The 14421-nt window shown below is 37.2% G+C and overlaps 1 protein-coding gene across 5 annotated transcripts in view; it reads right to left on the bottom strand.

Moving 5' to 3' along the window:
• TBC1D5 (TBC1 domain family member 5) overlaps window positions 1-14421 on the bottom strand; it is a 318698-nt gene that overhangs the window by 9778 nt on the left and 294499 nt on the right. For all 5 annotated transcript variants that reach the window (XM_082754395.1, XM_082754394.1, XM_082754396.1 and 2 more), the window contains 2 exons: window positions 1223-1302; window positions 302-478 (listed from right to left, as the gene is read on the bottom strand). In XM_082754395.1, the coding sequence (XP_082610521.1) occupies window positions 302-478; window positions 1223-1302 (257 nt within the window). The remainder of the gene's footprint in view (window positions 1-301; window positions 479-1222; window positions 1303-14421) is intronic.

The following is a 14421-nucleotide window of genomic DNA, read 5'->3' on the forward strand; positions in this document are numbered from 1 at the left end:
AAATAACTGTGTGTGAAGCATAATGCTACAGTAGAAGAATCGATGTGAGTGGAAGAGTAACTAGACATAGACTTTTAACCATTTCTTCATACGCACCAGCAATTCTGGGTCTTGATGCTTAAGGCCCGATCATCTTTCATCAAGAAACAAGTTGTGTTTCTGACTAGACCTGGCTTCTTTTACAGGGGAGGTGGGCTGCAACTGGTGTGTCCCTATGTAGTGTTTGGCCATGACAAAGGGAGTATCCAAAAAATGTAAGACTAATTCCATCAGTGGCCTGTCTGAGATATTTCTGTCCTACCTGTTGTCCTGAGATGAACTGTTGCTTTGTCATAACAGGTCCCTTTAGGACATCGCCAGTCCCTTTGTTCTGACTGTTGGAGCAGTAATGATCATCCGCTATCGTGATTTGCTCATTTTCTTCAGCTTCCAGCTGGCTCTGGTTGAAACGCAGGGAACCTTTCAGAATATCTTTGATCTGTTGTTGAATGGGACAGGAAAGAGTGTAAATTATAAATTTGGAGGAATTCTGAGTTTTGTAAAGCTCCACAACAGAATGCTTTCATACACCATTTCCCCATAATATCTGTTTTGAAGAAAGGAAGTCAGTTATTAATATACCGACTATACTGGCTAAAGACATAAATATCAATGCAATATGATTTTATCAAATTCTGGAAAACATGTATTAAAGAAACCTAAAGAGAATGAAACTGCTAATATTATTCCCTACCTTGTTACAGACTTAGCATCTTTCCTGATAAAATGAACTTCAAGGGAGCATAGGATAGTATAATCAGAGTTTCAGATCCTCAGTAACATTCTCATTTTATGTATGTGGCATTCTTTAAATTTCTTTAAATTGAATGACACTCAAGTGCCATAACAATAAAATAATGGGGACATAAGAATGATTATTGCATAGCATGTACATTGCATTAAGAAAAATCTGGTGTGATTTATGCCCAAAACTTGAATTGTGCTTCCTCAGCTCTCATTCAAGGCCTCTCCAGAAGTTTTCAGGGAGCAAATACTGTGCAAGTCATTTGAAGTCTTTATAGCTGAGTTTTATCTGAGTCTTTATAGCTGAGTTTAAGTACTCTGCAAAGCTTGATGCATTAGTATAACAGCAGTATACAAAGAGAATAAAAAAAGAGAGAAAAAAATAAAGGATTAATAGCGCTGCGGGATATAAGAAGGTTAAGTTAAGCAATAGTTATACCTGCTTCAAACCAGCCAAGGAAACCAGAATTTCATCTTCTTTTTCCAAGTGTTCTTGTAATATGACTTCCTGAATATTTCCTGCAACACCAAAAAAAAAAAAAAAAAAAAAAAGGGTAATTAGAGAACATTCCCTAAATAATCTCTAACGTGCTGCCAACTTGCCACTGACTTATGTCCTCACAATGAAACCTTGTGACCTGCAAACACAATTCCACACAGACCTAGAGGCTGACAACCTTATTAGCTCTGGAAGCTGGGCCAGCCAAAGCCCATCGCTGCTGCCAGGACACCTGCAGTAATGCTGTGCCCCTCTGGCCTTCTACCGCCTCAATGTACTAATGGACTCAGGCTGCTACTGAGCCCTAGAAGAAAAAATTGGCCTCATGTATCTTTGAGCCTGCAAATGCTTTGGAAGCACTCAAGGACATTTACAGGAGTCTGCTGCAGCCCACAGAAAGGTTTAGGGTAAAAGGTCAGCAATTTTAATGTAGATCCTGGCCACTGCAGATATGCTGGATCACTTCTTTATAGCAAGACTGAAAATTTCATTCTCTTTCCAGTCCCTTCTTTTAGGTAAAAGACCCAGGGTTGAGCAAAGTTTATGTGCCAGAAACAGCCATGCAGTACTGTCACTTCAGAAGACACCCATCTTCTATACCTACTAGAGCTTTTTCCATTCCATGCATTTCAATAAGCAGGTATATGGCGTATGCTGGAGTTGGGGCTGGAGGCTAGGTGACACATCAGAGATGGAGCTGCAGTGGTTTTCCCCATGTCAGGGAAATCCCATGCAATGCTGCAGGCCAAACCCGCCCAGAGAAACTAAACGTCTGCAGACTCTTTATGTCAGGTCCTTTTCCACCTTTATTCCCTTCCTCCTCAATCCTTAAAAAAACAGCAGTGAGCCTTGGTGACTGATTTACAGAACAAGATGGTATCTGTCAACTGAAAATGAAAGGATACTGCTTTGTGCCACTCCTGTCTTACACACACAGCTAAGCCCAAATCCTTCAGTGACACTCATCTGGTAACAAAGCTTTGCTGCTCATGAATATTTGTATCCCAGGTGCTTAATTAGAGCTTAATCCATTCATATGTTCCATTTGTTTATTTTTAAAAACATCCTACAGGTTCAGGGCCTGAACCACTGAAAAGCCAAAAATGTTACAGAGCATGCTGACAAGGATGTATATGATGCTGCTGCCAACTTTGACACAAAATGAAGTTTCAAGTAAAAACATTGTGCAACATGGCTTAAGTTTTGTGTTTACAGAAGAAATATCAAAAGAGTGGTATGTGGGAGACTGGACAAGAATAAAGATTAGAAGTAGAAATGTGCATTTAAGAACCACATATAAATAAGTCTGAAATTGTTTGTGGACCAGAAGTCGGTTGTGGGCATAAATGACAAATAGAAAGGGCAAAGAGGGGAAAGGATCCAAGCCTTAACACTAAATGCCCTTGTAGAGAAGCTATCTGAGAAGCAGAAGGAATAAAAGAGGATAGAACAACAAAAGGCAATGGAGGATGAGTTCACGAAAGATCAAGGTTAAGAGCAACAGTGGGGTTAGGAAGACTCATCTTTGTGTTAGCAGCCCATCTGAATAAGGATATCCATGTTTACATTATTTAGCACTTATGATTTATCATACAGCAGACTCCTGCAGCAATGAAGTCAAACAATACAACCGAACAGTCTAGTATAAATCTCACATCAGAAAGACTGCATTATGAAGGCTAAAAATAATGTAAAATTAGATCTTTCTACAAATATGTAGCAACAAGATCCGAGAGAAAACATACTAAATTAAACATTTTACTTGCCTTTTTAACATTTCACATCTAAATTGTCTAGTCTCTCAATTTGATAAATAAAAGATATAGATATTTACTTATATAATTATGCTTTAGATAGTGATTTCCACTGTTTAACAAGCAATGCATGATTTTCTACTTTTAAAAAGGTCCAGAACTTTAAAAATCTGAAATCCAAAGTCCAAGTCTTCACAGGGAGGAAAGCAATACATAATCATGATCTGAATTGTTGAATTTAGCTGTTTTTTCTATTTCTGAACATTAGAAAGAAAGACATTTCTATAGTGTTTGATCCCTCATATAAATTAAAAATATGTATTAAAAACTAAGGTATGCATAATAACTAAGCAGACGGACCAAGAAAATAATTCAAAACAAACCTCAAACCTGCTGAAGACCAAATGTGGGAAATCTAAAAAGAACAGGAAAATAAGAGAGAGAACAAAAGCTGACCTTCCACATGATGTAGAAATAAACTATTACTATTTCTGTTCTTTACAGGTGTTCTTTAAGGCAGAATTTCAAAAGAATGAAAAAGAATCTATCATTGCTACAAAGAAACATCTGTTACTGTGAAGAAAGGTATTGAGATTTCTAAGAACTTATGAATAGAGCTATGAAAGTTAGCCAGCAGTAAAAATTAATATAAATGCTTGTACCATCATATATTTACTCTAGCATTATTAATACCAGATTTTAATATTGCCTTCAGAGAAAAAAAAAAGAAAAAAAAAAGAAAAAAAAAAAGAATGAGAAAAAAGGCTGGAAATACAGCAGAATTTTCTAATACTGAACTGTTGAATTTCTAACATTTTTCCTTGAATTTACAAGTACCGTATGACATACATGTACATCTTGGATATACAGGGTCTATTTGTTTTAATCAGTTAAAATCATTAAAATCTATTTTTGAAGAATGCCCACTTGGAATTTGTTCTAAGGCCTCAAAGAGTTCTGGACTCAAAGAGCACACTTCCACTTAGCGCAGAAAAATGTCCCAAGATGCAAATCACTGTAATCAGCCACTTTTCCCCCAGTAACAGTTGTGACATAAGGTCATAAATCGGGAAGTCTTTCTCTAGTACACTGAAACAGAATGAAGGTTTCCCTGTGGAATTGGCAATGGATTTTTCTTCTTCTAAATATGTCCTCGAATAGCACATGGCTTCTAATTTATTACACTCATCCCTTTTGAATGCAGAGTTTATTATCTACCAAATAAGTGCTAAGTATGGAGTCCAAATTGATCAGTGCTAATTCTTTTTCCCTCACTAATGAGTAGAGAAGAATTTAAAAAAAAAATCCTCCGAGGAAAGAAGCATAAAGGCAATGTGATTCTGCATGAGTGCCTCCTCAATCACGTCCTCCAGTTGGGACCACGCTTTGCAATCCATTTTGGCCAGAAGCAGAGGTGGGAAGAAGAGGAGGGATGGCAAGCAACTCAGTACCTACCTCCAGGGCTGCCCAACAGTGAAGAGCTGTGCCGAGGGCTTGGCAGTCCTCATCTGAGGGACTTTCATCCAGCCCTCTTTCCTGCACTGGGACCTCCCAGACCTGTCAGTTAGTGAGATGAACTGGGAAACTACACTCTCCAGTGCAGACAAAAGCTTCCTCTTTTACTCTTCTGTATCTCAAAATACATCTTTATAACTGAAAATACTTTAAAAACCACTAGCACTCTTGAGAGTGTGGGGAAGCATGACATTTGATATGATATTGCTCAGCTGAAGGATGTTTACATTTAGCAGAGATGCATCACTTAATCTTCCTTCATAGGAAATGTTACAGTATTTTGAGAGAATTGTTTTATGTATATGAATTGGCCATATATTAATTTCCCCCCCTATCTCATGCTGTATATTAGTACCTTTAATTTCTAATATTTGTTTCATAAAATAATGAACTATTTTTTTAAAGCAGGTATCAATTAGGAACTGAAAACACCTTCCTACCTGTAAAACAAACATTGATGCAATAAATTGAAAACAATTGATTATGTGAATATTAGATTACTGAAAATCAAGTCCAGTTTGATTCTATGCTAGAAATATCTTATTGGTAAATGTTCAAAAGTTAAGAAATGCCTTATTTTCACAAAATGAACTGTTATACCCTAATTGCACTCGAGATTAAAATTCAAAAATACTAGAGACATAAAACCATTTGTTGTCCCCAGAAGTCAGCAATGTTATGTGCTATAATGGCTGCCCTCAAACAAGACTCATAACCTAAGGGATGTTTTTTTATGTAATGGATGAGAACTGATTTTGGATGCTTATTTATTTAAGTTTGATAAATACCAGACCAGTTAATAACTATTTCCTTAGGAAGACTGTGATCAGCTGCCCTGTTGTTCTTTAAAGCCAACTGTAAGTAGAGCAATAATACGCACTATTGCATTTTTGTCCTTCTTTTCTACAAAACACAGGAAAACAATGCATTAAGTAGTGATTTGGGTAGCAATAGGCTAGCTGAAACAACTGTAGAATTAAGATGAAATACTTTCCATTTCCTGCCCCTTTCCCAAATTGTAACTAATTTCAGATGCTCAACTCACTGTACAAGTACTATCAAAAAAGCAAGATTTCTATTTCCTCTCCCTAATTTAACTTCTAAAATTTAGACTGAAGGCATGCTATCATTCGCTGTACAAAGATGAAAGAGGAAGATAATCCACAGCAGCTCCTAGCAGGAAAATTAGAGAAGGCTTATGCTCTTTGATGACTGAGCTGCTACATATTGCATGATGGTGAGCAGAGCCACTGCTGAGTTCCCCAGCCAGGGAAAGGGGCTGTTCAAAAACAGTTTTACAGACCAAATTTCCTCTCTGAATGTGGAAAAGCTATGTTTGGCCTAGCTATTTTAGATGCTTATTAAGTAAACTAATATTCACTTAAAATAATAGCATGAATTCAATACAGATTCGGCAATAAACCCAACCAAAGCAGTGTTAAATTAAGACAGGTAGTGGCACCAGCAGGAAAACTAGTCTGTTGTACCCAAGGTCCTCTCAGGCATCCATCCCTTCATGGTTTTACATGTGGAAGACAAACATGCACTTCTTCACTCCCACCAGGGAGGAAGGAGATATGCAGAACTACAGCCCTGCAGGTGCATGACATGGACTTAACTTTCACTGACACAAAATTGGGTGTATGTGGAGAAAACTGAACCTGGTAATAACCTTAACATCCTTGCTCTCTGAGGTTCTTCACTTTCTTCTGTACCACTTCTTTTTCACAGTCCATCTCTGTCCTAATGATTTCTATTTTAACCCAGGCTCTATGTGGCCTTTCTGGGAAGGTGCTTCTTGCTGAGAGGGGCTAACCACAAATGGTTGCAAGCTTCAGTATTAATGAAATACTAGTTTTCTGATCAATGATTTGTGAACAATCAACAGTGCCAAAATCATGTTAAATCTATGTTTTTCACCCTAGCTTTCCATTATGGAGAACCTGGTTCAAACAAAGTCAGAAGGCAAAAAGACATTTTAATTGCCAAGGTCATCAGTAGAAAAGGAAGAGATAAGTGTGTTACCTCAGCTCTGTATTATTCCAAAGAGGAAACAAAAAAAAACAAAGTTCAAGCAGATGTCAAGGCACACAGACGACTCTTCGGTTTCGTGCCACATATTCCAACCCTTTTGTATGATTGTTTTTATGAAATCAGAGTTAATATTTAATGTGTGGTAATGCTTGCAAAATCAGAGAAATATATGGTAAAAAATCACCAATCATCAACTCATAGCAATGCATAGAATTGCAGACATGTAGAGAACGAGACTGGAGGGGTCATGAGGTAATTTTTTCCATCTTTTGTTCAAAGGCAAGATCAACTCTAACTATGAACTCTAATTTACATATTAAGAGCAAATAATGCTTAACATACACATTATGTCTGCATCAGTGGCATGGTGTACAAAGACAAGAGTGTATACCCAGACATCCTGTGCTTCCAAAAAGAATGTATAACAAGCATGGACACCATGCCTCCCAATGCAGGTGAGAGAGCATCCTCTGGCTATACAGAGCTCATTTTAAATTTTTTTTTAGAAACTATGGCCCCAATGGTGGTAAAATACTGTACTATCCCATACTGCTTACATGAATGTATGGTCCTGATCATTGCTGAGACAAATGACATCTGCACATTTCATGTGCATCCCTCTTTATCCATGACTACAAACGCCTACTAGGACCACCAGCCTCTGGGCACTTACAATCAACATATTTTTCTTAAAGTTCAAAGTGACTTTTTTCCCCTCTCTCCTTCTGTGAATCTTCCTGTCTCCCTGTTGCTGTTTATGTTCACTAGAATTAAAAAAAAAATCACTGTAGTGTGAAGTGACAAGTAAATAAGAATTCGTTCTGCATAAGTGACAAACTTAATAGCTATAAGAAATTGGAACCTGTCCTAAGAGAAAACTTCACTATTTCACTTCCTTACAATCTAAACACTTTCTTCATACTGCAATAGATTGCAGACACTACACCTTAAAATTGCTGTGGCTGTGTAAAAGGCAGTTATAGTAGATCATGCAGAGGTTTCTAAAACACAAGGTTTTCTCCTTCCTGTATGGCTGAATTCATTAAAACTGTTTCTGATTTTACAAGCAGAATGACTTATTTAAATACCATTGTGTTAAATGCCACATAAAAACCTGGACAGATTGAAAGTTTTAACAGTAAACATCCATAAATGCCCCAGATTTCATTTGAATATTCTTAAGGCCCTTTTCTATGACGCATGTCATGTATCGAATGAATGAGTAAGTTAACCAGAAGAAAACCTAAAACATCTAAACTAAAGACTATTCTTTATTAGGAAGGAATACTCAGTTTGAAACAAGTACTTTCAATTTTCAAGTAGCACAGATGGTGAAACTATGGATCCTGACTACAGCTATAGGACTTTTCTATTCTGTTTAAGGACTGAGGCTAATAAAGCAAAGATACTAACTTGAAGTGCCATCTCCAGAAGGCTGGGAAGAAAGAATAGGGGTGATTTATAAACCTCATTGTATCACTCAAACTATTTTGTCTTTATTACTCACATGTATTTTATAACTTTTTTTTTTTTTTTTTTAGACTTTTTTGATTTAGGAAATCTCACTCTACTATTAACTATAGTCTCTCTGTTCATTGCAAACAGTTGTTTCTAACCTTTTACATCTATGGCATTTCTGTAACAGAAGAAGAAATTTGTGTCAAACATGCCATGAGAAGATGGGGCATTATTACTAAAATAAATGTTATGCTCTTTAAGACTTTTTAGGTATCCATGGAGTGCATCTCTGTTTGGGGTAAAATGACTGCAAGATCTGTTTTATTGTTCCTGAGAAGTCTGATGTCAGAAATCACTGAATTCTATGATATGTCCATTCAGCAGTGTCACTTGCAGCACGGGAAATTGTTGTGGCTAGTAGAAGAGATTGTAATTTACACTAGTTTTCACTTAAAAAAAAAAAAGAAAAAAAAGATGATATTTCAAGCCTTGAGTCATATTTGTATCACTTACTCATAAGTCCTTAGAAATAGATTATTGACAACAGTACTGGATTTGAGCCCAGATTATAATTGAAAAGCAAGTTGAGCCCAGCTGTGAAGTGTAGTTAAATTCCCATTAATAAAAACAATTATAAACACATGTTAAAGGAAAGTCATTTTCCCGTTTCCCTTATTTTTTTTTCTCACTGCACTTTTGAATATCTTGTGCAGATTGGGTAGGTTTGCTCCCTCTGAAAATTTTGAGTCATGCTGTTGCTCTGTTCTGAAGATGGGAACTTTTCAGTGTCACCTGGTCCATCTACCACTGCAGTCCTCTTCTGTGAAAACAGTTGGTTTCTAGCATCATTCAAATAGCTCTATGCCCTTCTTCTAAAGATGACATATATTCTGAACACGATGAGCGACCATGAAAGGCTAAACAAAGTGTGAAGAGTGAAAGAAACGTATCATATATGATAAGCTAGATAACTGGTCCCATGTGAACCTAATGAAGTTCAACAAGACCAAGTGCAAGGTGCTGCACGTGGGTCAGGGCAGTTGCAGACAAGTGCACAGAATGGGAGAAAACTCACTGAGAGCAGCCCTGCAGAGAAGGACTTGAGGGTTCTGGTGGACAAAAGGCTTGACATGAGCCAGCAGTGTGCGCTTGCAGCCCAGAAGGCCAACTGTGTCCTGGGCTGCATCAACAGAGGCATGACCAGCAGGGTCAAGGGAGGTGACCGTGGCCCTCTGCTCTGCCCTGGTGAGGCCCGACCTGGAGCACGACATCCAGGTCTGGGGTCCCCAGCACAAGAAAGATGTGGGTCTGTTAGAGTGGGTCCAGAGGAGGACCATGAAGATGATCAGAGGGCTGGAGCACCTCTCTTGTGTAGAAGGGCTGAGAAAGCAGGGGATGTTCAGCCTGGAGAAGAGAAGGCTCCAGGGAGACCTCATTGCAGCCTTTCAGTACTTAAAGGGGAGAGGGACTCTTTAATTGGATAGATATTGATAGGACAAAGGGGAATGGTCTTAACCTAAAAGAGGAAAGATTTAGATTAGACATTAGGAAAAAATCCTTCCCTGTAAGGGCAGTGAGGCACTGGACAGGTTGTCCAGAGAAGCTGTGGATGCCTCATCCCTGGAGGTGTTCAGTGCCAGGCTGGATGGGGCTTTGAGCAACCTGGTCTAGTGGAAGGTGATCTGGCCTGTGGCAGGTGGGTTGGAACTAGGTGATCTTTAAGGTCCCTTCCACTGTTCTATGAATCTGTGATTCTACGAAATATGTCCCTGCTCACTTGGCAGTTTAAATCAAAGGTAGATCTTGAAGAAAATAATAATAAGCAAAACAATGTCAAGGCTCAACCATAAGAATACAATAGGTATCTATGGAAATAATGGGGAAATTAACAATTTAGTCATGCCAGAATTTGATGTATAAAGGTTTAATTCCTCTAAAGCTGACATCATAAGACAATCCAATGCCTGAGAGAAGATGGGAATGAAAGGGTGGATTGTCAGTGGTTGTCAGTAGTAGGAAGATGCTCACTACAAGAAGTGAAGGAAAAGGATCAATGGAATTAAACACCGTGACAAGAATTTGCTGAAACTTGCAAGGAAAGGTGTTAATTTAGGTAATGATAGGGTGTGGGAGCCTCATTATTTAAATCTTCACTTTTTCATCAAGACTGCCGGAATGAAAGGGTTTGTAGGTGCCTATCACAGTTGGGACTTTCAGGATTAGCACAGTTGTAGAAACAAAGCAGCTCTCTACTGGTTAACTGTGTGTTTTTGACCTTAAGAGTTACCTTTAAGAGACAAAAAGGTGGTTTGAATTCATGGGGCACAAAGAATTACACTTTTATTCTTCCTACACACATATATATTTATAAATTGAGTGTGACCAGAAGTGAGAATCTGAATCCAAAGCTATATAACAAATATTTGTTTCACAGTAACCACTCCCATATTGTTTAATAAATCTGTTAATGTTCTGTAAGTGATTTTTACAGGTTATTTTACATCTTTATTCTTAACCAAAGCAGCAACCCCCTTAGACTAAAGGACTGTTTGATGTGACCTTTTTTACTTACAGCATTTCTAATTGCACTGAGTTTATGAACTATGGGTTGTTTTATTTACATCCTAAGCATGAGGGAACTAATTTAATGTACTTATTACCTAAAAAAAAAAAAAAAGAAAAAAAAAAAAAGAAAAAAAAAAGAAAAAAATGATAAAGCATTTCATTTCAACCCAGGGCAGCAGAATAATTTCCATTTCATTTTGTACTTACAAAAATTTCATAACCTTTCCTTTCTTCACATGGTACTTAAACCAAGAATTCAGTACTATATTGCAGAAATTTTACAAGTACTGCATGCAGATCTATATTGAGTAATATATCAGCCTCTAAATAATGAGCAATTAAGTAAACTCTCTCCTCCTCTCCCTCCCCCACTGCAAGTGATCTTTATAATGAAATGCATCCCGGTAACAACTCCATTGACTGTTAAAAGAGGGATGGATGAAGCCAATCTAATTAAGGTTTTAAAGGTTCTATTTCACACAGTGACTAAAATTATGCACCAACTATATCCTGTAAGTTTCTGTTCCTGTATTTTTATATTTTTTCTTCCATGCTCACCGTTTGCAATAATTACAGTGAAAAGGTGGCTTTGAACTATGTTTAATGAGACTTCTGAATAATGTTTGTCTGGAACATGTCAGGTGGTATAAGTGTAAGTGAGTCTAACAATTGCCAGAATTTCCTGATGCCTGTGGAAGGGACATATCCTATGATCTTATCCAAAGATGCTTTCTGTGAATAGTAAGCCACTTAGTTAGGTAAAAGACTATATTTCTTGTTATTTGTTTGTTTTTTACTGTGACACTGTAACTTCTGGGCATTTTGTAAAAATGTACAGTTATGTAGTCTACATATGAAAGCCTAGAGCTATTATGTCATTTCAGTGGCATTTAAAAGAAGGGGGATGAAATCTTCACCTTTTGACCTCCCTTCTTTAATGATACTGGAGGACCAGAGATGTACTGTAATACTGGTGAAGGACATAGCAACACATTACAGATAGCAGAAACATTAGAAAATGCACTGTAAGGACAACTCAACCAGCCTTGTACAGATAGCTCAGAGAAGGATTTATTTGCTTTGGTCCAGCTAAGCCAGCATGCTTAAGTGTAAAAACTTACTAGGTGCAGGTCAGAGCTGAGAGGTTTTAGTGATGTTGCCTTCAAGACAAGAAGTGATTTAAAAACCTGGATACTGAGCAATGTTTTTCAGAGACCCAAATGAATGTCTGTCTAGCAGCTGGCTCAAGTTAAGTTGTGCCAGAACTAAGATGAAACTAATAAAATCAGGCAGACTTATGTTTACTCTGTATAACTGGGTACCTTTGCATGTATTTCTAGGGTGTTGTGCTGAACCATGTGAGCTAGCTCTTTGCAGAGCTGATATGAGTCCACAGGGCTTATTATCTGAGGCTCTATGCTGTGAGAGAGCAGCTAAATTGCTCCTGGACCTCAGCTAGCTGTGGAAGCAACCCACCTACATTTACATAGTGCTGTCCTTAAGCAAAGCAAGTGTGGAATGACCTTAGTTTCTGTACATTCATAACCTGATGAATTGCCCATCAAAAAAGAATAGTTTCTATATAAAGATCCACATATCCGAGTTAATATGGAACCAATGTTCCTTTAAATTGCCTCTCATGAAAAGGACTTCCTGTACTACACGTGTTGATTATTTGGTAAACTTTTACATACTTGGAGATCTGAAACTATTATCTCTGCTGGAAACTAATGTCAGGTCCTTCAGTCTTAAGAACTGTGATGATGGATTGTTTCCTGTCCCTTATAAACAGATGACATTTTAAAATTCATCAATTTTCTTTCTGCAACAAACCTGGCAAGCTCATAAACATCCTTCACAACCTCTCCTATTAGTGCTTGCCTATGGAGGATTGATACTTCTCCAGAGTTTTAATTCATTTTTTGTTAAGACACTGTGCTTTAATCCTGGGTTGGTACTGACAGGCTCCAGACTCTAAAGATTCTAGAAAAGCAGATCTCAGACGGCAGTATTATTAACTGCTGCCATTTGAACTGCCATTTAACAACACTGTTGTCTCAAGTCTGGGACATGCTGAACCTTTGCTGTTAGAGACCCTCTGGACTCACTCCATGCTGAACTAAGACCTCCAAATCAGTCCCATGTCGAATGTGAAGGACAAGAGAGGAGCAGTCCAGCAGATATTGTGGTGCCTTCTGAGTGATATTTGAGTGTGTATCTCTTAGACAAATTATTCATGATCTGCTCTATCAGACAAAGGTCACATTTACCAGGAAAAATATTCTTCTGAATGCACTTGCTACTTTGATGCTTTTCTTTCCACATAGTCAAAAGAAAAGAGGAAAGCAATCAAAATTATTCATAAAGTAAGTAACATTATGACAGGTTACAATATTGCAATATTTAACCAGTATATTACAGCTTTCTGAATCATTGAGCCTTGAAGTGTTTATCTGCACTAGCAGAAAAATACCTCAAAGAAAGAAAAATGTTGAAGAACATTACCTCATTAATAAAGGCACATGCGACCATATTATTTCCTGAAAAGGGCCAGTGTATGTGAAAAAGAAACATCAGGAAAATACATGTATATCGGTGATAATGCTGGGATAGTAATAGCTATGGCAAATATACTTTTTCACTATCAGCTGAGTACTATTCTGCATTTATATTAAGACCAAAGACACAGGATAGGCTTACAAGATGGGATGTGTCTTCATTTCATTAATGGAAAAATTGAACACGAGGAAATTTTTTTTTTTTTTAAGTCTAAGACAAGCTGGTGGAGAAGGGCTGTAACAGAAGCAAAATCTGCCTCCTGTCTGCCAGTTTTATATACACAAATTTCAACAATTGTCTTTGGAGGCATTAAAAGGCATTCCACCTTAGCCATGCTTCAGTGGTGAAGGGAGAGGGGGAAGAAAATTAAAGCTCTTTCTGACGCTCAGCCCTAAGAAAGAGACAAATATCACAGAATGACTTTCCTCTGTTTTTCTGATCAAAAGACTATTTCTAATTTCTACACATAGCACTAAGTAGTAATATTTCGCAACCATCATTCATTTCCATGGTAACATCCCTTGATATTACAAGCAGTTAATTATGCCGTTGCTGTGTGGTACACTGTGTGTGTTATTTACAGAAATAGATAAACATTTAATGAAAGCATCTTTGAATATATGAACAAAATAAAAAACCGCTGTTCTATCCTTGTGGTCTTCCCTCATGCACTATGCAAAGAAAATATAATATTAGCTGTTATTTGCTGAAACCTATAGAAAACACAATGTTCTTGGTAAAGAAATGTGATAACTTTCTATGACAAAGGAGAATTCTGACTGAGATTTTAATTAAACAAAATTATTTTCTAAAAAGATATCATATAAAGATACACTTGGTATAACTGGATTTGATATAAATAGACTATAAATTATTAGGGATTCAAAACAGAACAAATGTCTTCATAGTTATCTTGATTATACCAGTGCTATAATGCAACATATCTGTCATGAAGAAACTGTCCTTGACTGTCATCAAGATCCCTCTTGTAAGTGAAAGAACATTCTATTGTTTGATTGTTCTAATTTATAGTGTAAATTGAATAGCTCTGTGGTGAATGGTCACTGGATATCCAATTTCATAAGCTAGAATTAATGTTGTTTTGTTAAACAGTGACCTGCAAATGTAATGCAGTCAATACAGGAAAAAAAGAGTATAAATCAAGTAATGAAGTTTGCAAAAACTGCCTTAAACAGCCATCTAAAAATGTTTTCAATAAGAACTTTATTGAATTTAAAAAGTAGAACTTAGACT

Source organism: Aythya marila (genome assembly GCF_965140915.1).
Source record: "Aythya marila genome assembly, chromosome: 2".
NCBI classification, from domain to species: Eukaryota; Metazoa; Chordata; class Aves; order Anseriformes; family Anatidae; genus Aythya; species Aythya marila.